Below are 25,041 nucleotides of genomic sequence, written 5' to 3'. Positions count from 1 at the left end.
CATGAGAGGAGTCTCTGCATTAAAGACCCACGAAAGGCAGATCAACGAGCGACTACATTTCTCTCCGATACGGTAGGAAATTAAATTTAAAGTGGGGATTTTAACTGTGACGATGATTGACAGTTTAAAGGGTGACGGGACGCACGTAACAGAGTCCGTTAAAGATGACGAAGTAGTATGTCCCAAAGCTTGCATACTCTTCTGCTACACACTCAAAAGTATGTACTTTTTCTTCACAAAAAGAGTCCATACTTTTAGGACGTAGTATAAGTAGGCGAATTGGGACGCAGTCAAGTAGTAGTAGAAGAAGAACGCCGTAATCTCAGTTCTCGCGCATGCGTCGTGGCACTCCCGCGAACTCTCGTCAGAGTTTCAAATTGAACAACAATAATAGTGTGATAAAGTCGTTATTTTTGTTGTTTTTCCGCTCAAAAAGTATTTTCGTCGCATGATAGACTTAATACAGAGCCACTGTAGTCACCTTAAATGACGTTTTTACTTACTATTCTGGGCCATCAAGTTTCATTCCCTCTGAAAGCCTATGGAGGAGTGAGACAGCTCTCAGATTTCATCAAAAATATACTAAATTATGTTCCGAAGATGAACGAAGGTCTTACATGGTTGGAACAACATGAGGGTGAGTAATTACTGACAGAATTTTCCTTTTTGGGTGAACTAACCCTTTAAACTTTCCTATTTGGTTGATGTCCCCAAACCCTCTTATTTTTCAGACCTCCAACTATATGTCATAGATATCTTGATATTCCTGAGGGATAAAAATCAAGATACATTTTTTTTACTGAATATCTGTTTCACTAATGGGTTGCTAATGATGAACCTTCATGCTTAAGTTTTTCTAAAAAAATATGTTTTTGTATAAATCACATCTTATAAATTCATACGCAAATGCCATCACGTAAAATACATTTTCTCATGGGATCGGGAATTGGTATTGGCTTAGATTAACAACATTTTTAGATTGCAAAAGTAAATTACCAATCACAAATATTTGATTTATATTGCACATGGGAAAGCAGACCATTTAGTAGTCAAATGAGCAATCACTAGTTTATGCACAGAAATGATAAAAGTATTCTGTTAGGTCTCAGTCATTTTACAAAGGCCAAATTATAAAAAAAATTTTAAACATTCTTCAAATGAGTGTTAATGTGAGATGCACTAGAGGTAATAACACTTTGGATAGCACTTTATTTTACAGTCCTGTTCCCCATGTACATATATACAACCCCAAATCAGAAAAAGTTGGGACAGTATGTAAAACGCAAAAAAAAAAAAAAGAAGTGATTTCTACATTTACTTTGACTTTTATTTCATTGCAGACAATATGAACAAAATATTTCATGTTTTGTCTGGTCAACTTCATGTCATTTGTAAATATGCATCCTTTCCTGTCATTCAGACCTGCAACACATTTCAAAAAAAGTTGGGACAGTAAAGCATTTACCACTTTGTAATGTTGCCATTCCTTTTCACAACACTTAAAAGACGTTTAGGGACTGAAGACACCAAGTGATGAAGTGTTTCAGGTGTAATTTTGTCCCATTCTTCCTGCAAACAAGTCTTAAGGTGGGCAACAGTACGGGGTCTTCGTTGTCGCATTTTGCGCTTCAAAATGCGCCACACATTCTCTATTGGAGACAGGTCGGGACTGCAGGCAGGCCAGTCAAGTACCCGTACCCTCTTCCTCCGCAGCCAGGACTTTGTAATGTGTGCAGAATGTGGTTTTTCATTGTCTTGTTGAAATATGCATGGACGTCCCTGGAAAAGATGTCTTCTTGAAGGCAGCATATTATGCTCCAAAATCTCTATGTACTTTTCAGCATTAATGGTGCTTCATAGAAGTGCAAGTTACCTTTGCCAAGGGCACTGACACAACCCCATACCATGACAGAGCCTGGCTTTTGGACTTGTTGCTGGTAACAGTCTGGATGATCCTTTTCTTCTTTGGTCCGGAGCACACGGCGTCCATTCCTCCCAAAAAATACCTGAAATACTGATTCATCTGACCACAGTACACGTTTCCACTGTGTGAAGGTCCATCCCAGATGCCTCCGAGCCCAGAGAAGTCGACGGCGCTTCTGGACACTGTTAACATAGGGCTTCCTTTTGGCACAGTACAGTTTTAACTGGCATTTGTGGATGTAACTACGTATTGTGGTACTTGACAAAGGTTTGCCTAAGTAGTCCTGAGCCCATGTGGTGATATCGCTTATAGATGAATGACGATTCTTGATGCAGTGCCGCCAGAGGGATCGGAGATCACGGTTGTTCAGCTTAGGCTTGCGCCCTTGTCCTTTACGCACTGAAATTCCTCCAGATTCCTTGAATCTTTTAATTATGTTATGCACTGTTGAATGTGAAATATTCAAATCTCTTCCTATCTTTCTTTGAGGAACATTGTTTTTAAACATTTCAATAATTTTCTCACGTATTTGTTGGCAAACTGGCGATCCTCGGCCCATCTTTGCTCCTACAGGATTAGACCTTTCTTGGATGCTGCTTTTGTACCAAATCATACTTACAATTCAATTCAATTCAATTCAAATTTATTTGTATAGCGCTTTTCACAATACACATTGTTTCAAAGCAGCTTCACAGAAAGTGCATTTCATAAATGTACATTGAAAAATGTTAGAAAAGAGAATGTTAAAGAAAAAATGTTAGGATAAGTTAATCAATCATGTATTATTTTAGGCCATAACAACGCTGGCGTTGAGTCGTCTCTTCACAGGCGTCGAGTCGTCTCATCACAGGTGTCGGGGCATCTGAAGTCTCCATCAGAGGCTGGATACAAACTGGAGCTGACGAACTAGTTACCTCGGGACTAGTGTCCCGAGATAACAACAGAAAAGCAGATGGGAAATAATTAGCATAGCTGCTGTTCAGAATATTAATGCTGTTGGTGCGATTTAACTGTAGTATAAAACTTAATTATAATGTGAATGCTTGGCTAAAGAGATGCGTCTTTAATCTAGTTTTAAACTGGGACAGCGTGTCTGAACCTCGAACAATATCCGGAAGACTATTCCAGAGTTTAGGAGCTAAATGTGAAAAAGCCCTCCCTCCTTTAGTGGACTTAGATATCCTAGGAATGACCAGAAGCCTTGAGTTTAGTGATCTTAAAGAGCGCGATGGATTGTAGGGCGATAAAAGATCAGTTAAATACACTGGAGCTAACCCATTTAGGGCTTTATAGGTCAGTAGCAATACTTTGTAATTGATACGGAACTTAATAGGTAACCAGTGTAGAGATGATAAAATTGGTGTTATATGATCATATTTTCTTGACCTAGTAAGCACTCTAGCAGCTGCGTTTTGGACTAACTGCAGTTTGTTTATCGATGATGCAGGACAACCAGCTAATAAAGCATTACAGTAATCTAGTCTCGAGGTCATGAATGCATGAACTAACTTTTCTGCATCAGAAATAGATAGCATGTTACGTAGCTTGGCAATGTTTCTAAGGTGGAAAAATGCCGTTTTTGTAACATATGAAATATGACTTTCGAAAGATAAGTTGCGGTCTAATATAACACCCAGGTCTCTTACTGTAGTGGATAAAGCGACAGGACATCCTTCCAAGTTAAAGTTGTATTGTGAGAGGTTTTGTGGGCAATTTTTTGGACCAATAAGTAACACCTCCGTTTTATCTGAATTTAATAGCAGAAAATTACACGTCATCCAGTGTTTAATATCATCAACACACGCTGTCAGTTTAGATAATTTAGCGTTTTCATACCGGGGTGGTGGTCCCTCTTTTTAAGAAGGGGGACCGGAGGGTGTGTTCCAACTATAGGGGGATCACACTTCTCAGCCTCCCCGGGAAAGTCTATGCCAGGGTACTGGAGAGGAGAATCCGGCCGATAGTGGAACCTCGGATTCAGGAGGAACAGTGTGGTTTTCGTCCTGGTCGCGGAACACTGGACCAGCTCTATACCCTCTACAGGGTGCTGGAGGGTTCATGGGAGTTTGCCCAACCAGTCCACATTTGTTTTGTGGATTTGGAGAAGGCATTCGACTGTGTCCCTCGCGGCGTCCTGTGGAGGGTGCTGGGGGAATATGGGGTCCGGGGTCCTTTACTGAGGGCTGTCCGGTCCCTGTATGACCGAAGCAGGAGTTTGGTCCGCATTGCCGGCAGTAAGTCAGACTTGTTCCCGGTGCATGTTGGACTCCGGCAGGGCTGCCCTTTGTCGCCGGTTCTGTTCATAATTTTTATGGACAGAATTTCTAGGCGCAGCCAAGGGCCGGAGGGTGTCAGGTTTGGGGACCACACGGTTTCGTCTCTGCTCTTTGCGGATGACGTTGTCGTGTTGGCCCCTTCTAACCAGGACCTTCAGCATGCATTGGGACGGTTTGCAGCCGAGTGTGAAGCGGCTGGGATGGGGATCAGCACCTCCAAATCCGAGGCCATGGTCCTCAGTCGGAAAAGGGTGGCTTGCCCACTCCAGGTTGGTGGAGAGTTCCTGCCCCAAGTGGAGGAGTTTAAGTATCTAGGGGTCTTGTTCACGAGTGAGGGGAGGATGGAACGGGAGATTGACAGACGGATCGGTGCAGCTTCTGCAGTAATGCGGTCGATGTACCGGTCTGTCGTGGTGAAGAAAGAGCTAAGCCGTAAGGCGAAGCTCTCGATTTACCGGTCAATCTACGTTCCTACTCTCACCTATGGTCATGAGCTTTGGGTCATGACCGAAAGGACAAGGTCCCGGATACAGGCGGCCGAAATGAGCTTTCTCCGCAGGGTGGCTGGGCGCTCCCTTAGAGATAGGGTGAGAAGCTCAGTCACTCGGGAGGAACTCGGAGTAGAGCCGCTGCTCCTCCACATCGAGAGGGGTCAGCTGAGGTGGCTCGGGCATCTGTTCCGGATGCCTCCTGAACGCCTTCCCGGGAAGGTGTTTCGGGCATGTCCAACCGGGAGGAGGCCCCGGGGAAGACCAAGGACACGCTGGAGGGACTATGTCTCCCGGCTGGCCTTGGAACGCCTCGGTGTCCCCCCGGAAGAGCTAGAGGAAGTGTCTAGGGAGAGGGAAGTCTGGGCATCTCTGCTTAGACTGCTGCCCCCGCGACCCGGCCCCGGATAAGCGGAAGAAGATGGATGGATGGATGGATGGATCTGGTCGTGATGAAATATATAATTGAGTGTCATCAGCATAACAGTGGAAATTAATTCCATGTTTTCTTATAATATTACCAAGTGGCAGCATATATATAGAGAATAGCAGAGGGCCTAGCACGGATCCTTGCGGCACCCCATAGTCTACTGATGTTATCTTTGATTTTTCCCCATTTAGACAGACAAAATGGTAGCGGTCTGATAAATACGATCTAAACCAGTTTAATGCCTGTCCCTGAACACCAGTGTAATTTTGAAGTCGATCTAATAGTATTTTATGATCTATAGTATCGAACGCAGCACTAAGATCAAGTAGAACTAGTATTGAGATACAGCCTTGGTCAGAAGCTAGAAGTAAATCATTTGTGATTTTAACGAGTGCAGTTTCTGTGCTATGATGCTGCCTGAATCCTGATTGAAATTTTTCATAGATATCATTTTCTTGCAAGAAAGAGCACAATTGAGCGGACACAACTTTTTCTAGTATTTTAGACATGAATGGAAGATTTGATATTGGTCTGTAATTTGCTAGGTTATTATGATCTAATTGTGGCTTCTTAATGAGAGGCTTTATGACTGCCAACTTGAATATTCTTGGAACATGACCTAAAGATAAAGACGAGTTAATAATATTGAGAAGAGGCTCTTCCACTACAGGTAACAACTCTTTCAGTAGTTTAGTGGGTATTGGATCTAATAAACATGTTGTTGGTTTAGATGCAATGATAAGTTTATTTAGCTCTTCCTGTCCTATGGTTGTAAAGCGGTGTAGTAGTTCTTGAGGGGCGATAATTGCGGTTGAATCATAAGACATCATTAATGATTGTACATTTACAATTTTGTTTCTGATGCTTTCTATTTTGTCAGCGAAGAAGTTCATAAAATCATTACTACTAAACTGTAACGGAATATTTTGTTCAGGCGATGCTTGTTTATTTGTTAGTCTAGCCACAGTGTTAAATAAAAACCTTGGGTTATTTTGGTTATTTTCTATTAGTTTGCGGAGATGCTCAGCCCTGGCTGCTTTTAGGGCCTTTTTATAACGTGACATACTTTCTTTCCATGCGATTCTAAAGACCTCTAAATTAGTATGTTTCCATTTACGCTCTAAGTTACGAGTTTCTCTCTTGATAACATGTGTAGCACTGTTGTACCATGGTGCTTTAGTTTTCTCTCTAACCTTTTTTAATCTAATTGGTGCTACAATTTCTAATGTACTAGAGAAAATGGTGCTCATACTGCTAGTCATTTCCTCTAGTTCATCTGTTTGTTTGGGTTCACTTAGCAGCTGAGCCAGATCAGGTAAGGTATTTGAGAATCTATCTATAGTGGTTGGAAGGATTGTTCTGCCTGGTCGATAACGTGGCGCAACATGACAGATTTCAGCAGTACGCAGTATGCAAGTTACCATGTAATGGTCAGTGACATCATCACTTTGTGGTATAATATCTATATCGGTTGGGTTGGTTCCATGTGATATAATTAAATCTAGTGTGTGATTAAGACGATGAGTGGGACCAGTGACGTTTTGCTTGACCCCAAAGGAATTTAATAGATCTGTAAACGCAGCCCCTAACGCGTCATTTGTGTTATCTACGTGTATGTTAAAATCTCCAACAATTAATGCTTTATCGACGTTGACCAATAGATCTGAGAGAAAGTCTGCAAACTCTTTTAGGAAAGCAGCATAGGGCCCTGGAGGTCTATATACAGTAGCTAAGGCTAGAGATAATACAGATTTCTTTCTTACATCTAATAGCGTGACATTTAGCACTAGTACTTCAAATGAATTAAACCTGTGACCTGTTTTCTGGGTAACATTAAGAATATCTCTATATATTGTTGCAACACCGCCGCCACGACCAATCAGACGGGGCTCATGCTTATAACAGTATCCTGGCGGAGTAGACTCATTTAGACCGAAATAATCATTTGGCTTAAGCCAGGTTTCAGTAAGGCAAAGTACATCGAAACTATTATCTGTGACCATTTCATTTACAATAACCGCCTTAGGTGTGAGCGATCTAATGTTTAGAAGACCTAGTTTTAGAAATTGTTTTTGTTCACTAATATTGAGATTTTCTGGTTTAATCACAATTAGATTTTTCCTAGATCCTACAGTAGATTTAATGTTTGACCTCACTAAACGAGGAATAGACACAGTTTCTATATAATGTTCTACATTGGTACTTATGTCAATTAAGTTAGTACAAAATTGGTTTTGTTCACTAATATTGAGATTTTCTGGTTTAATCACAATTAGATTTTTCCTAGATCTTACAGTAGATGTAATGTTTGACCTCACTAAACGAGGAATAGACACAGTTTCTATATAATGTTCTACACAGTTATGTTCAGACACAGTTTCTATATAATGTTCTACATTGGTACTTATGTCAATTAAGTTAGGACAGCAAATACTGTTATTTGGACTTTGACTTACTAGTCATATGATGGTGTGCAGTGCTCTGGAGATGTTGTCCGACAGAAGAGCCGCTCCGATTCTGCTGGGGTGAAGGCCATCAGGACGGAAGAGCCTAGGTCGCTCCCAAAACAGATTCCAATTATTTACAAAGAGCAGCTTCTGTTCATTACACCATGACATTAACCATTCATTTAGAGCAAATAATCTACTGAACTTTTCATGTCCTAGTCGGTACGTGGGAAGCGGTCCGGACACGATGATCGCTGCTTCAGGCGATGTTCTGCGCACCGTCTCGATCAGGCTCCTGTAGTCCCTCTTCAGAACCTCCGTCTGTCGCAGCCTGGTGTCGTTCGTCCCCGCGTGCAGCACGACAGCTCCGATGCGCTCGTCACCGTTCAGGATCTCGGGAACCTGCGCAGCGACATCGAGAACTCGAGCACCAGGAAAGCAGTGAGTGATAACCTTGCCTTTACCTGAGGTAGCGTGGACATGCCGGACGATGGAAGTACCGATGACCACAGCGTCGCGTTCCGTCTCGCGAAGAGGGGAGAAGCGGTTCCGGGTGGAGATCTCGAAGACCGGGAGGGGCGGAGAGGTCCTCGCTCTGGTCCTGGCTCGCGTCTTCCGCTGTGGAAACACCCAGGGTCCATGGCGCTGTGTCGGTGCCGGAGTGAACGAAACCAGGGATGATGATCGCGTCCTGGGTGCTTGGGTCCTGTGCAGAGAAACACGCGGAGTAGACGAGGTCGGAGTCAAAATGTTAGTATCCACTGACTTGTGCGCATCGGCGCGTGATGTTTCAAGCGCCGTTCGCCGCTCTCTCAGCACAGCTTGTCTGTCTAGAAGGCCGCGAATCTGACTCGCCAACGACTCCAACTCCAACTGCACCGAATGCAGCTCGAACGTGTCCTCACCTGCACTCAAAGGTAACATTAGACACACATCCGAGTTATTCGCCATTGTAGCAGAAGTGCTACGATGGCGAATTGTAGCTATCAGTGTTTACCGGGTGTAACGTTAAACAAGTTACCACGCGTGCAAGGCTAGCGGGCTACCGGTGTAAACAAGTTACCACGCGTGCAAGGCTAGCGGGCTACGGCTAGTAGCGGAAGTTCGGATATAAGTAGCGATATCAAAGCAATCCGATTGTTTTTTATAGAGAATCGTATCGGAGATATGTTCACACGCTGTAAATAATAGAAAGTATTCGTTTGTAAGCGAGTATTAAGAAGAAAATCAAGGATTTATGAATCAATTTGACGGAGCTCAAACACAAACAACGCGCTCACAACCCGCGCATGCGCCGTCCGTTTCTGCACACTCTGCACCAATGAACCAATCTTGACAATGAACCTGAACATTCACCTGTTGACATCACCTGTTTCAAATCACATCATTATTTAACCATTTTACCTCATTACTAGCCCTAAATTGCTCCTGTTTGAAATGTGTTGCAGGTCTGAATGACAGGAAAGGATGCATATTTACAAATGACATGAAGTTGACCAGACAAAACATGAAATATTTTGTGTTCATATTGTCTGCAATGAAATACAAGTCAAAGTAAATTTAGAAATCACTTCTCTTTTTTTTAAATTTGCGTTTTCCATACTGTCCCAACTTTTTCTGATTTGGGGTTGTACTTAGAGTAGGTACTAAACCTGAACCTACCCCTAAACCTAATCTTAACCCATGTAGTTACCTTATATTAACCAGTCGTTTCTTTGGTAAGTACACTGTAAGTACACGTAAGTGCATGTATAGTTACCCTTGTAACAAAACTTTGGGTAGAACTTTATTTTACAGTCCTGGGCCCTCGCTTATCAACAGTGCATAGAAAAGGTTCTACATTTCATCCTACGATTGAAATTTATAATGTGCCTAAGTACAAGAAAATCTGTATTTATCAAACATGCGCACACAGTTCTTACACACATGCGTAAGCAATCATTGTTGATAAATCCTGCATGTGCGTAAGTACCATGCTCGTTCACAGTCATGAAAACATGAAATATTTGCACCTTAGTAAATCACCTCACATGATTAATTTAAATACTCTCCTCCCATAAATGTTGCGTCTGAAAGGGAAACTCCTACAAATGCATGTGAATAAGGTCAGCCTCAAAAATAACCCTGCCCGCTCCTTTTCAGCGCTAATTCTTCACTGCGTGTCTTTAGTAAATCCTGACAGTAGTTTTTTAACGCCAAGAGAGGGTTTGTGCTGGTGCAAGCTGTTAGTAAATCTGGCCCTTGGTGTGGAAAGAGTAGCCTACTGAAAAAAGTAAAAGTACCATTACTTTCCAAAAAATTGTGTGAGTAGTGTAAAAAGTACTTGGCCAAAAAACGACTTGAGTAAGAGTAAAAGAGTAGCTTATTTTAAAGGGGTGGTTGATTATGATTTATGATTATGACTTTTTTAACTTTAGTTAGTGTGTAATGTTGCTGTTTGAGCATAAACAACATCTGCAAAGTTACAACGCTCAAAGTTCAAAGAAAAGGGAGATATTTTCTTGTACAGAAATCACTTTTTAAGGACTACGAGTTTATATAGTGACATCACCAACCCTAAAATGTACATAAACCCGCCCCCTGAAACACACAACAAAGGCCATGTTGAGAAGAGGAAGAGGTGTTGTAATAGAGCACATTTGGGAGCTCAAGCTGTCGAAGCCGTCTTTTCACATTTATTGTAATACAGCGCGTAACACAAATGCAATAGCATGTCATAAGAGCAAGATGACAACATGAGTTATAACCGTAATTAAACTAAACTATACCTGTTCTATCTTCATGCAGCAAATATTCTCTGGCTCTGTAGGCATATTTTACAACAGTTCCCACACAAGATTATCATGACAGAATATGCTAATCGATGATGAAGATAGTTAACTCCACATCAGCTCCATACATTCATCAACTAACCACTTGTCAACAAACGTCCTGTCTCATTCTACATGTTGTCACTTCTTCTTGAGTCTCTCCATCATTGTGCGACTCCGGTTTGAACATAAAAGGATGAACAGTTTCGGTCATTTTCAGTTTCGTGTCTGCGTGAGGTAATCAGAGCTGCTAACATGAGCTCTTGAAGCTCCGCCCTCTTCTTAAAAGGGGGCCGGCAGCAGCCGCTCATTTGCATTTAAAGGGACACACACAAAAACGGCGCATTTGAGTGCTTACCCTGACAATTTTAACATGCCATAAAAAATTATCTATGGGGTATTTTGAGCTAAAACTTCACATACACACTCTGGGGACATCAGAGACTTATTTTACATCTTGTAAAAAGGGGCATTATAAGACCCCTTTAAAGTACTGAGCTGCAGATTCTACCCCCTCTTAATAAACACTACACTACAATTTAAAAATGGAGAAAACACTGTACATACTGTACTTCACGTTCTCTTTTGCTGTTTGTCAGAATGAACAATGTTATATCCTCCAACAGTTTTAATTTTGACTGCCAACTTTTGAAAAATACACCACTTATATTAGTGATCAAATGTATCTACTTTCAAAACAACAGGGAAAGACTATTAAAGACATGATTTTGCGGCGGTGAACTTGAAATGTTAGCCTGGCTTCGCCCTCCTACGTACTTTCGCTCAATTTTCATTTTTCTTCAGTACTCTGTCTGGGATTGCAGTATATTCTTTGGTTTTCTCTGGTCAAATTTTAACCGGTCCAATCAGCGAACAGAGGGAGTGGCTGAGAAGGATGAGATGACATCAGGGCCTGAAATTAACACCCGACCACACGCCAAACGCGGGTGAATTTTGCAATTGGCGGGTAACACTGTCAATCCACCTGCCACATTGGCAGGTAGCCAATGAGAATTGAGTGATTCATTGGGCATTTTGAGAGGATGCGACTACTTTCATGCGATCTGAAAAAAGATGAGGCCCTTCTCTGACTACGTTTGGATGTGCGAGTATTAAACTGTTGGTGAGATGGGACGAGATAATAATGCAACGCTGACGTAGGCTACAGTACAATGGCAGTTGCACAGATGTGTGTGCGTTGTGTGCGTGTGCATGTTGGGAGTTGGGAAGCGGTGAGAAAATGTCCGGTACGCGGTAACTTTACCAGTAATAATAATATTAATTTAGTTCTGTTTAACCGTTCCTGAATGTGACTAAATCAGCCATCAACACAGCCGTGTGTGATGAGTTCACATACGAGCTGCGGTAGGTCTACTATATCTGTGGACTCAGATTAGCAGCGGTCAGTATGACGGGACATCAATGAATAAAAAGATTTTAAAAAATGTATATTGTAAGAGTTACTTATAACTCTTAAGTTATATTTATTATTTATTATAATAAGTTATTATTATTGATTTTGCTAATAACTTGACAGCACTTAAATGTGTATTCTTACAAGTTAAAGAACAATGTTTGTGGGACTAGTGGATTTTTGAGGGGGCAAGTGAAAGAGAATTTTACTAGACAGATTATATCAATAACAAAAAACTTGGGAATCAACAAAATGCAAGAATGATTCTACATTAATTTACCGTAAGTGGCGATCGATAGTGGATAATAATAGCCTAATGTATAATAAACTGACGGTAACAATGTTGCGCTGTTGACGCTCGTGCAGCCTCTCCTGGAGAAATCAATGTTACTGAATGATTCAGCGCTTTGAATGAATCGTTTGTATCAAAGATTCAATGATCTATTCATAAATGACTGCCTCAGCCGTTTGAACGAATCGACTCAATGACTCACTCATTAAAACGGTCACCTGCTGCCACCTACTGGTGGTTTACTTTCATGTTTAAACATTCTTTCCAACTTTTCTTATTTGTATATTCAAAAATATGTAAAACAATCTCATAACATTTTTTAATGCAGTTGTAATTTTTCAGTGTAAATTATTTAATTAGATTGGCAACAGCCCTACAGTGTCTTATTATTCTAATTTAATTTATAGATCAAATTTAAGAATATAAACTGAAAGCTGAAGCATAGCCTATATTTAATAAGATTTAGGGGAAAAAATGCCCTTTATAAAAGGTAAAAATATCAAATATATGCAGATTTAAAAATGTGAAAGCTGATTGAAAACTGTTGAGAATATTTCTAAATTATATTTACAACACACACACACACACAAATGCGGACAAGCACGTGAACAGGCTTAATGTCAAGGAGAAAAAAAAAGTGGCTGGTAAAAAGTCTGTGTGGCAGGTGGATTTTTAAATCCACCTGCCATAGTGGCTGGTAGTCAAAAAAGTTAATTTCAGGCCCTGGATGACATCCATCACGACCAAACGTTAACGATTGGTTATGGCAGATTCAGTGGCTCTGGGCAGATCCAATAGTTTTAAACTTCAACAGAGTACCCGCCTTCAAGGAAGTTAACCCTTGTCAATGGAGAGTGGCCAGACTCTCTGTACAAATGAAATGTACGAGAGTCTGGTAGGACCAGGCTATTGAAATGTAGGCATATGTATATAATGGATCAAACAAAAAATGGTTTTATCACATCACAATACGCGCTGACAGAGACGCAGCATAACGCCATGGGTCATACTAAACACAAGCAATACCTAAAGTATTGATGAAAAAACCTCATTCGCTATCTCTACGTAGGCCTATACACTTGAAAGAACGTCCTTGATATTATCATCATGGTCTGTGACGTTGGGTGAAGGACAGATGTGCGAAGACACACAGCACCTGTGGGCACATCTGGCCGAGCGTTCTCAGAGGGCATCAAATGAGGTGACACCAGGAGAAAACAGGAAGGATGCCAGCGCACTTCCTCTAGTGTCCCGCCATCAAACAGCTGCGCGTCTTATCAAGGCCATATGTTGAAGATGTCTCTTCACCTCCCAGGATTTCTCTTTCATCCCCTCTCTCTCGTTTTCTGGATGTGGGCGGTTTATTCTCTCTGTAAATCCTCCTGCTCAGAGGACTCCATCTGATAACGAGTCTCCAGTCATTTTCAGGGCTTTATTTTATTAGTGGCATTTTATCAAAGACTCAGGCCTTCTGAGATGCTCGTTTGATATTTAATCTTTCCATCGTGGCCTGGAAAACACTATTATGCGCCGCTGGCTCCGAACTGGTGCCCGCACAGCTCTAGCACAGACTTTATGGATTTTATCTGTTTGACTATTAAAACGCTTTAATTGACTACACTGCAATCATTTATCTCTCATTCTCTCGGTGAGATCCGCGATTCCTGCATGATTTAATTGGTTAGAAAAATTGATGAATTCACATTAGTAATAGTGTAGTGTTCACAATCATAAATACGACACTTCCAGCTATGATAATACTGCCATTAAATGAGCCACATGATCCTGAGACTAACGGTGTAACAAAGGACTGTGACTAAAAATGACAAAAGTTCACGGAAATCCCCTGATTTGCTGACTTCACACAAGTTATGTTTACAACATAAAAGACGAAACACATCCAAGGAAGAACGAGTGCCTGGATTTGTGGAAATATTCAAATAGATGCTGGTCTATGATTATGATAATCCTATGAAACAGGGGTTCACACACTTACATATGTCAGCCAAATCCTTTTGACTTACACTGATAAAAATTATTCTGTGGGGAAGTAAATACTATAATAAAAAACAGGCAATTTCTACCTGAATAAGTTAGTTCACCAGATTAAAAGTGATAATGAAGGCAGAGTGATCGCAACAGGTGCCAAAGTGGTGATGAATAAATGTTGAAAAGTAAAGGGCCTAAAACCGAGCCCTGAGGAACACCAGTGATTACAGAGCTAATGTCAGACCTGTGACCACTCAAAGAAATAAACTGGAAACGGTCAGTAAAATAGGAACCAGTTTAAAACTGTCCAAGACACACATAAAAGGTGTTTAGGTTAGTTCAGGCAATAATTTTAAAAAACTAAGTAAATTCTATATTAAGCTTGTAGAAGTTAAAGCATAACTATCAACGTTAAAAAATTAAGTAAAACCTACTCAACTTTTCTGATATTGGTGTTCCCATCATGCACAGGGGTATGAATAATGAATAAGGTTGCGTTTTCACTGTTTTCCAGCTGTATTTACTCTTTTTTATCATCGGTTTAGTTGTTAGGTTTAGTAACCTGCTGTTTTGTGACATCTGGAGTTCATTTTCTACTCAAAATGACACATTAATTCTCAAAAATGATCCAATGAATGTTACTGTCATTGTGTTTTGTGTATTGAGTATTGAGATCTCTGTGTTCGGGTGGATACCACATTACTTCTATTATGTAGATGTGTTTTCTACACAATATCTACTTCTACACAATATCTACTGTACTATTTACTTAGATGTTCTAAGCATACACTTTAAAAGCTTGGCTTAATTCAGTGTTACAGTCAAACCAAAAATGATTCAGACACCAGATATAATTTTTTACAATTTACTAGCGTGTGCAGGACACTATATCAGGGGTGTCCAACACTGGTCCTGGAGGGCTACCACCCTCCAGATTTCAGCTCCAACCTGAATCAAACACACCTGAACCAGCTTATAATGGTGTTCAGGGCTGCTTAATTACAGACAGGTGTGTTGGAGCAAGGTTGGAACTAAAATATCTGTAGGACCAGGGTTGGACACCCCTGCTATAGATCATTTATGTAAGTGAGGATAGCAAAATAAAGTAAACTGTGACATATTACACCCAACAATTCTTCATCCAGCGACTACCAGTAAAATTGATACAAATTTGGGACCAAAATGATTCAGACACTTTGACCCGACCATGTTATACTTCAGTGTTTTTTCTTTAATTGCTAATGTGACCTTTCACACCACAGACTGAACAAAATGAAACATTGCTTGGTCATTGGTTGAGCTAAATTGGTATCATCTAATTGTGTTGTTAAATTGAACAGCTGATTGGTTGATTGTAATCTATTACATCCCTTTCTATCAAAGTTATCTGACATTAAGATGAATATATAAGATGATAATGTTAGAAAATGTTGAAGGTGTCTGAATACATTTTGGTTTGACTGTATATTGTTATTGGTATATTGTATTTTTTTTTACATTTTTTAAAATAAAGTAATATTCTTAGGACACATTAAACTGATTCAAAACTGACAGTAAAAAGTGTTACAAAAGATTTCATTTTCAAATAAATGCTTTTCTTTTGAACTTTCTATTCATTAAAGAATCCTGAAAAAAATCACCAATGGGCATGCTGGTCTGAAAACCAGGTGTGTTCAGGAGCATTGTTGGCATGTTGCTATTTTGAGGAACTGAAAACGGCTACGCCATTGACCAACAAAAACCTGGTCTAAAGTCAATAGCGAAGTATTTTTTGTGTTAGTTAAAGGGCATGTTAGTAATATGCGCCTATAGGCGGTTGCACAACGCGTGTACATTGTGATTATTACACACACAGTGATGCAGCAGCACATTGGGATTCGTCTCTGGAGAAGAGTTCAGTCTTTCCGCTCGCAAATTCCTCCATGTAAATAGCGAATCCTCCATGGTGCAAGCGCAACTGGCTTTTAAAGGGAATGGGAGATGAGACTCTGATTGGTTTATTGCACGTTACGCCCAAAACACACCCATGACTCATTAAGAGACTAGAGACAACCCTTTTGGACCGCTTTTTTCCGTCATTAAACTAGCAAAAGTGGATTCGGTACGACCTAAGTGCACCTGCGCCATGATTGTTAAAATAGGGCCCTTAATATTTACTTAAAGTACATATTTTAAATAATTTAAGATAAATTAATATTTAAATAACTTAATGGTCACATGACCTGCAGGTAAACTAAACACGTTTTTATTTTCAAACAATTTATTCATTTAAAATTTTTCTGAATTAATTATTATGTCTTCAGCAACTCGCCAACCTGCTTTATAAAATAGTTTCACACCACTAAATGTGACATATAAATTAAACTGTAGCTGTATTTGGTCACTTTACATGCTTTCTTGACCAGAGTAAGCTCAACTTATTTTGAAAAGTTTGGCTGTGAAACTACACAAATGGCGCATTCTATTTTGCATTTTATTTGTGTGATCCAATAACAAAAAGTAATATAATGCAGATTGACCGATATAAGGATGGCATGTCCCAGCACATCTTTCCTGAGGGTTGTTCTCTCCGCAGCTTCAGCAGAGGAGTATTTTAATTAAAAACTGAATCAGAGATAATAAACAATCATTCGCAGACTGGGGAAAAGCGGACAGAATGAAAAAGGAGTGTGTAAATGAACAGTTAATGAACTGAGAGGCAAGGCACGGCAGGCAGATGATAAAATAAAATGCCAAATCTACATTCAAGTAATCAGCGGAATCCAGTTTAAATCCTCAGTGGAAACACTGGAGCACCTGGACGTTCAGGAGAAAGATTAAACTGAGCAGCAGCCTTCAGTGAATGACAGTGCAAAGAGACAGAAGGACAGACAGACAGAGAGAAAGAAAATGTCTTTGACCTTTCTTGTCTCGTTTCCTCCTGCGGTTCTCATCAGCACAGCGACGGACGGTCCACCTGCAGGACGGGTGGAGGTGATGGTCTGGACCCAGCTGTGTTTCTGTCTTTAATAATGTGCTTCTGATTCCTCAGTCAGGAGAAAACACCTCTCAGCGAGCCGGCGATAAGTCATCTGGTCAGATTAGATGAGAAAATCGAGAGAATGAAAGCATAACATACATCTCTGACGGGTTTGGTTAATAAGACAGCACAAGTACAGTATTTGAATTTGTTTATCTGGGGTCAGAAACAACTATCGATTGCTGGTAATTGCATGTTATGGAGGTTCATTTTAGGTATCTACAAATGCGGATAGAGTGAAGGACCGTAATCATTACTGGCAGTGATTACAGTAATGATTCTCAATATATTCTCTAAATTAATGTTCACCTGTGAATGTGATGATCTATAGTTTTCATAAGCTTACTACTGTAGACCTGAACCAATACCGACCTCTTAAATCCTAGACTAACACTAATAAATAAATTATTACTTTTATTCAGCAAAGATGCATTAAATTGACAGTAAAGACATTTATAATACAGGGAGTGCAGAATTATTAGGCACGTTGATTTTCTGATCATATTTTTTTTCCAGGCACATTTGACCAATTCCAAACCACAGTAATCCTAATAACTACTATTGATTTAGTATTTAATAATGTATAAGTGATATATAATTGTTCATGAAGGCTGGAAATGAAAATCACCTTATATTCAGGTGTGCAGAATTATTAGGCATGTTTTCTTTTACAGATAAATTGAGCCAAAAAAGAGATTTAACTCAGACTGAAAAGTCAAAAAGTATTAAATGCCCATGAGAAGGATGCAATACTAATGCAATACTAGACATTGCAGTTAAGGCATGACCATTGGACAGTGAAATGCTCGTTGGGTCAGCAGGGTCAGACAAAAACAGGTGGTGAAGAAAAGACACCTGTTAACTGCAAAAGAATTAAGAATTAAGGTGAAGAATTAAGGGTGAAACCATCAGGAACCCTTTAGTCTCCAGCGCCACCATTTTCCAGAGCTGCAACCTACCTGGAGTCTCCAGAAGTGAAGGTGTCAGGATCTCAGAGACTTCAGTTAGGTAAAGAATCCTAAAAAATGACCCCCACTAGATAAGAATCACAAGCTGAAGTGTTGTAAAATACATGAAGAAGGTTTTTTTATAGGCTTTATGGACAGATAGGTTGAGAGTGACTCTTGAAGGACCAGCACCACATCCTCTAGTACCACTGTTTGAAGAATTCATCTTCCAGAATCTGGCAGTACGTTTTGGGAGTTCATTTTAGTCCATCCTGAAGTCCGTTTTGCAGAGATGGACTAAAAATGAACTCCCAAAACGTACTGCCAGATACTGCCAGAAAAAAAATATGATCAGAAAATCAACGTGCCTAATAATTCTGCACTCCCTGTACAAAAGATTTATACGCAGTTCTTTCTATTCAGCAAAGAATCCTGAAAAAAAGTATCTGGGTTTCCACAAAAATATGAACCAGCACAGCTGTTTTCAACATTGATATTCAAAAAGAAAACACACACACACACACACACACATATGCAATGGCCACTTTATTAGGTACACTTGTTCAACTGCTTGTTAACACAAATATCTAATCAGCCAATCACATTGCAGCAACTGCATTTGGCGACGTTGCATACTCTTTTGAGTAGGTACTTATTAGCTAATTACTTAACAGCCGCTAAAAAAGTATATTCTATAGGTTTATAGTATGAATGTGTAGAATGTAATCTGGATATTCGCCATGTTGCCCTTATCACATGACCTACCAGCGTCAGTTGTGTTGCGCAACCACCATTCATTGGGCTGCATCCGAAATTGCATACTCACCTACTAATTAGTAGGCGAAAAACAGCATGTAACAAAAGAAGAATGTCCGAATTCACAGTACTTGTAAGAGTAGGCAAAAAGTACCCGGATGACCTACTACTTCTGGTGAGATGCATACGATGAAACCTTTACTATCCCATGAAGCCACGGGAGAGGATTTATGAATGGCAGTGAAGCGACGCAACTGACGCTGGTCGGTCACATGATAATGACAGCATGGCGTAGGTAGTCCGGATTACATTCATACTATATAGTAGTGCTGGGCTGTCTGACCAAAAATTGATATCACGGTATTTATCTAAATGATACCGGTTTCACGGTATATGACGGTATTTTTTTCCCCTATGCATGACCGGGTGTTAACCACATTTTCTACTCACTGAGAGAGAAAGTACTGCAGTAGATCGACTAGAATGCCCTATTTAACTGTCATGACGAGTGAATATTGTAGAAAAATTCCACACTAGAATTAATACAGGTTTACAAAGCCCCACAAAACGATGCTGTGGGGAGACAACAACCAATAAAACACAGACCTTCAACACGCTCATTACATCGCGCATGTTTGAATTCTCCGCTGTTATCATAGGCTGAATCCGAGATCGCCCCTAAACCCTCATTCACTATTCCCTACGTTAGTCCACTAATACAGTTCACTTGAGGGAGTGAATGAAAACGAGTGCGTGAAGTCAGACAGCCGTTGAGTGTACATCGGCTGTACACTCGTTATTGCGGTGCAATGTAGGATTGAATGAGTGCACTCAACAACGTCCACTATGGTTTCGGACACCACTACAGATGGCTGTCCAGTCAAATAACGCCCTATTTGTGCCCTCACTACAGTGCAACAGTTAAACAGGACCCCTCTCAAACAGTGTCGGGCTGCGCCGCGTTCCGAAAATTGTTTAAGCGACATATACTTGTCATATTGATATGACAAGAACTCAGTTAAACTGTCAGAACAAATTCATCTTGATAATGTCAGATAACTTTGATAGAAAGGGATGTAATAGATTACAATCAACCAACCAGCTGTTCAATTTAACAACACAATTAGATAATACCAATTTAGCTCAACCAATGACCAAGCAATGCTTCATTTTGTTCAGGTATTGCGGTATCATCAAAATGAATATCATAACAAAAATAAACACCTGTATTCGGTATGAACCGGTATACCGCCCAGCACTATAGAACATAATTTTTTGTGGTTGTGAAGTAATTACTTATTCAAAATAAGTACCTACTCAAGAGAGTATGCGATTTCGGACACAGCCCTGGTCAAGACGATCTGCTGAAGTTGAAAGGGGATTGAAGTGACTGGTTGTTGGTGCCAGACGGGCTGGTCTGAGTGTTTCAGAAACTGCTGATCTACTGGGATTCTCATGCACTACCATCTCTAGAGCAGCAGTTCTGTGGGTGAAAGTGCCTTGTTGATGCCAGAGGAGGTCAGAGGAGAACGAACAGACTGGTTTGAGCTGATAGAAAGAGAACAGTAACGCAAATAAGCACTCGTTACAACAGAGGTTCAAGAGCTCTTAATGCAACATGTCGAACCTTGAAGCAGATGGGCAAGACACACCGGTGACCAGTGTTGGGGAAAGTTACTTTGAAAAGTAATGCATTACAATATTGCGTTACTCCCTTAAAAAGTAACTAATTGAGTTACTTAGTTACTTTTTAAGAAAAGTAATGAGTTACATTACTTTTATGTTACTTTTTCTCACCTGGACTGGGCTTGTTTTGTTTTTTATAACAAAAAAGTTCTATTTTTGTGCAAATGTAAAGACCTCTTCATATCACAATTGAAATAATAAGCCTCAGGCTGAGGTAGAACAGTAGAGGGCCATTCTGGATAATGGAAGAATAGAAAATTTTGCTCATGGTTTAACTGAATCAAAGGTCAGCAGCAGGACATTGGTCAATAAAGGTAGATTAAATGCATAAGAATATTTGTTTTATTTAACATTTAATTATTGGAGGTTTGCATAGGATTCTGATTTTGCATTTGACTGATTTTATTCATTTTGAGGAGTACTGAATCTTTATTGTGCACGTGAGATGAATAAATGCTCACATTTAGTCTAGAACTACAATAACCATCATAACACCTCTGCACTTACTCTCGATTTTTCTCAACATGGGGACAGGAGAGCTGTCAGTCAAATAAATGTGAAAAAGTAACTCAGATATTTTGTTGTAAATTTGAAGTAATGCGTTACTTTAATAGTTACTTGAAAAAGTAATCTGATTACGTAACTCAAGTTACTTGTAATGCGTTACCCCCAACACTGCCGGTGACACTCCTGTCAGATGAGAACAGCAAACTGAAGCTAAAATTCACACTGGCTCAGCAAAACTGGACAATAGACGACTGGAAAAACGTTGCCTGGTCTCGATTTCTGCTGCAAAATTCAGAGTGTAGGGTCAGAATTTAGTGTAAACAACATGAAAGCATGGATCCATCCCGCCTTGTATCAACTGTTCAGGCAGCTGGTGCTGTAACGGTTTGGAGGATATTTTCTTGGCACACGTTGGACCCCTTAGTACCAATTGAGCATCGTTTAAACACCACAGCCTGGGTATTGTTGCTGACCATGTCCGTCCCTTTATGGCCATCTTCTGATCAGGATAGTGCCCCATATCACAAAGCTCAGATCATCTCAAACATGACGATGAGTTCACTAAACTCAAACGGCCTCCACCGTCACCAGATCTCAATCCAATAGAGCAGCTTTGAGATGTGCTGGAACGGGAGATTCCCATCATGGATGTGCAGTCGACAAATCTGATGCTAGCATGTCAATACGGACCAAAATCTCTGAGGAATGTTTCCAGCAGTTTGTTGAATCTGTGCCGTGAAGAATTAAGGCAGTTCTGAAGGCAAAATGGGGTCCAACGCGGTACTAGCAAGGTGTAATAAATTGGCCAGTGAGTGTGCATATATTTAGGTCAGTAAACAATGTTACGGCAGGTCTGAACTATCAGTAATATCATTGTTTCTATGCGTTGAAGACATTCATATTCTTCTGAGACCAATCAGCAAATTAGTGAAATCATGTAGCTGACCTTGTACACACTAAACCTCCTCGTCTGCAAGTACAAGAGAGAGAGAGAGAGAGGGCAGTCCATTTGCAGCTTCTTGCCTGTTGGTCATGCTCTGGTTTGCATATCAGATGAATCATCTTTCCGAGGTGTTGGGTCACAGTTAAATTGAACATCTTGGAACCAATTTATTCCATTAGGAAGCTCCGAGTCCAGGACTGGAATACTGACAGCCAATTTCAGCTCCTCTCAAGCGTCAAGCATGAAGGGAACGCCACAAAAGATGATGGATTTAGCCAGACAATACACCATGAGGTGTGTGTATGGGCGAGTTTCTATATTTGAGCGGGTTTTTAGAGGAAGGTCTCACAATGCTGCAGCGATTTCATGTCTCTCTCTCATCAATAGTACTTCATTCTTTTCATTCAGAAATGACTTCAGATTTGAAAGGACTATGTTAAAATCCTCTCACAACAGCGTGAGGTTTCATAAAGAGGCCGTAATTGAGGACAATGATGACACGTGTCAACACATCCATTACAGGGCGGCAAAAGTGCTTTGACACTCGTCTAATCCCTTCTATTCTCCACCTCAAGCCTTTGTGTGTCCACTTCATTTTCCTTCTCCGTTTGAACAGAGACCACAGGGTAAGAAAAAGACCACTTGTCTGTATAAGTCAAACGCTGTTCAAACTGCTTTGAATTATGGAGTAGTTTTAGGTGACTATAGCTCCTTTTGATATTTGCCACATCGCAAAAACTGACATGGTCACAAAGCTATGCTGTGGCAACAAATCTTTTCCAGTTGTCACAACTTCTATGGCCTTGTTTACACCTGGTAATAAAGGGATAGTTCACCCAAAAACGAAAATTTGATGGTTTTCTGCTTACCCCCAGGGCATCCAAGATGTAGGTGTCTTTGTTTCTTCAGTAGAACACAAAGGAAGGTTTTTAACTCCAACCGTTGCCGTCTGTCAGTCATGTGATGCATGTGAATGGGGTCCAATTCTATTAGAGTAAAAAAAACATGCACAGACAACTTCAAATTAAACCCGCGGCTCGTGGCGACATATTGATGTCTTAAGACACGAAATGATCGGTTTCTGCGAGCTATTTATGCTACTATTTCACCTTATATCAGACGAATGTCATCAGCTCTCCAGACCGTCATAACTTCCTGCGAATAAGGTCAAAATACCGGAGCGATCATAGAAATATATATATATATATATACATACGTAGATTCCTCATTCGACCGATCCGCACAGGCACTAATGTGGCATCTACACTCACCTAAAGGATTATTAGGAACACCTGTTCAATTTCTCATTAATGCAATTATCTAATCAACCAATCACATGGCAGTTGCTTCAATGCATTTAGGGGTGTGGTCCTGGTCAAGACAATCTCCTGAACTCCAAACTGAATGTCAGAATGGGAAAGAAAGGTGATTTAAGCAATTTTGAGCGTGGCATGGTTGCTGGTGCCAGACGGGCCGGTCTGAGTATTTCACAATCTGCTCAGTTACTGGGATTTTCACGCACAACCATTTCTAGGGTTTACAAAGAATGGTGTGAAAAGGGAAAAACATCCAGTATGCGGCAGTCCTGTGGGTGAAAATGCCTTGTTGATGCTCGAGGTCAGAGGAGAATGGGCCGACTGATTCAAGCTGATAGAAGAGCAACTTTGACTGAAATAACCACTCGTTACAACCGAGGTATGCAGCAAAGCATTTGTGATGCCACAACACGCACAACCTTGAGGCGGATGGGCTACAACAGCAGAAGACCCCACCGGGTACCACTCATCTCCACTACAAATAGGAAAAAGAGGCTACAATTTGCACGAGCTCACCAAAATTGGACAGTTGAAGACTGGAAAAATGTTGCCTGGTCTGATGAGTCTCGATTTCTGTTGAGACATTCAGATGGTAGAGTCAGAATTTGGCGTAAACAGAATGAGAACATGGATCCATCATGCCTTGTTACCACTGTGCAGGCTGGTGGTGGTGGTGTAATGGTGTGGGGGATGTTTTCTTGGCACACTTTAGGCCCCTTAGTGCCAATTGGGCATCGTTTAAATGCCACGGCCTACCTGAGCATTGTTTCTGACCATGTCCATCCCTTTATGACAACCATGTACCCATCCTCTGATGGCTACTTCCAGCAGGATAATGCACCATGTCACAAAGCTCCAATCATTTCAAATTGGTTTCTTGAACATGACAATGAGTTCACTGGACTAAAATGGCCCCCACAGTCACCAGATCTCAACCCAGTAGAGCATCTTTGGGATGTGGTGGAACGGGAGCTTCGTGCCCTGGATGTGCATCCCACAAATCTCCATCAACTGCAAGATGCTATCCTATCAATATGGGCCAACATTTCTAAAGAATGCTTTCAGCACCTTGTTGAATCAATGCCACGTAGAATTAAGGCAGTTCTGAAGGCGAAAGGGGGTCAAACACAGTATTAGTATGGTGTTCCTAATAATCCTTTAGGTGAGTGTATGTATTTATCTATGACCGCGCCGGTATTTTGACCTTATTCACAGGAAGTTATGGCGTTTTTGGGTGAACTATCCCTTTAAGATGCGTTTTTGTGGATTGTATCGCAAGAGGACAATGTTAAATACAGGTGTAAACGGGCTCTAAAACGCTTTGAGCTTGTCCACTTTCAACCACTTCCAGAGGTAGTTGAAAACACATTCGTAGTGTAAACACTCTTGTGGTCAAATACATTTTGAACAGACACATTTTGCGGCTGTCAGACCAGAAATTAAAGCTGATGCTCTCCGTGTGTTTTCCCTCAACTCCGGTCGCGTTAATATGTCAAATGCGCAAGCTTGTTTTGCCCATTAGGTCAATAGATCTGAAAAAACACATATTTACCTCCCAATAGTACAAAAGTGGTTGAAAGTGGACAAAAGAGACGGATTCAAACACCAGGTGTAACCGGGAATGTGTCTCCCTCGTCTACTTGTGATCCGATCGAACAAAACGCATCTTAATACCAGGTGTAAACAGGGACAGTGATGGCTCCATTTCCAGCGACATGGAAAGAGAAATAAAATGGCTGACTCCTTGATTAGTACCCTGACTACTGAACTAGGGAGCTATTTGAGACACACCCCTCA

At 40.7% G+C, this 25,041-nt stretch overlaps 1 protein-coding gene across 1 annotated transcript; it reads right to left on the bottom strand.

Moving 5' to 3' along the window:
* Window positions 1-2,737: 2,737 nt before the first annotated feature.
* Window positions 2,738-8,837, bottom strand: LOC307130829 (uncharacterized protein). The gene is made up of 2 exons (XM_079824052.1): window positions 7,575-8,837; window positions 2,738-2,845 (listed from the first exon to the last, which is right to left on the bottom strand). The coding sequence occupies exon 1, from the start codon at window positions 8,514-8,516 to the stop codon at window positions 7,578-7,580; it is 939 nt and encodes a 312-aa protein (XP_079680178.1). The 5' UTR covers window positions 8,517-8,837; the 3' UTR covers window positions 2,738-2,845; window positions 7,575-7,577.
* Between the last annotated feature and the right edge of the window lie 16,204 nt (window positions 8,838-25,041).

The sequence above is a fragment of the Gobio gobio genome (assembly GCF_949357685.1).
Source record: "Gobio gobio genome assembly, chromosome: 8".
In the NCBI taxonomy this organism is placed as follows: Eukaryota; Metazoa; Chordata; class Actinopteri; order Cypriniformes; family Gobionidae; genus Gobio; species Gobio gobio.
The sequence above is the reverse complement of the archived record's forward strand: the minus strand, read 5'-3'. Positions and strand labels throughout refer to the sequence as shown.

Bases quoted from the DNA above. Each gene is read 5' to 3' on its own strand.
- LOC307130829 (XM_079824052.1), bottom strand. From the start codon at position 8,516: ATGGCGAATAACTCGGATGTGTGTCTAATGTTACCTTTGAGTGCAGGT.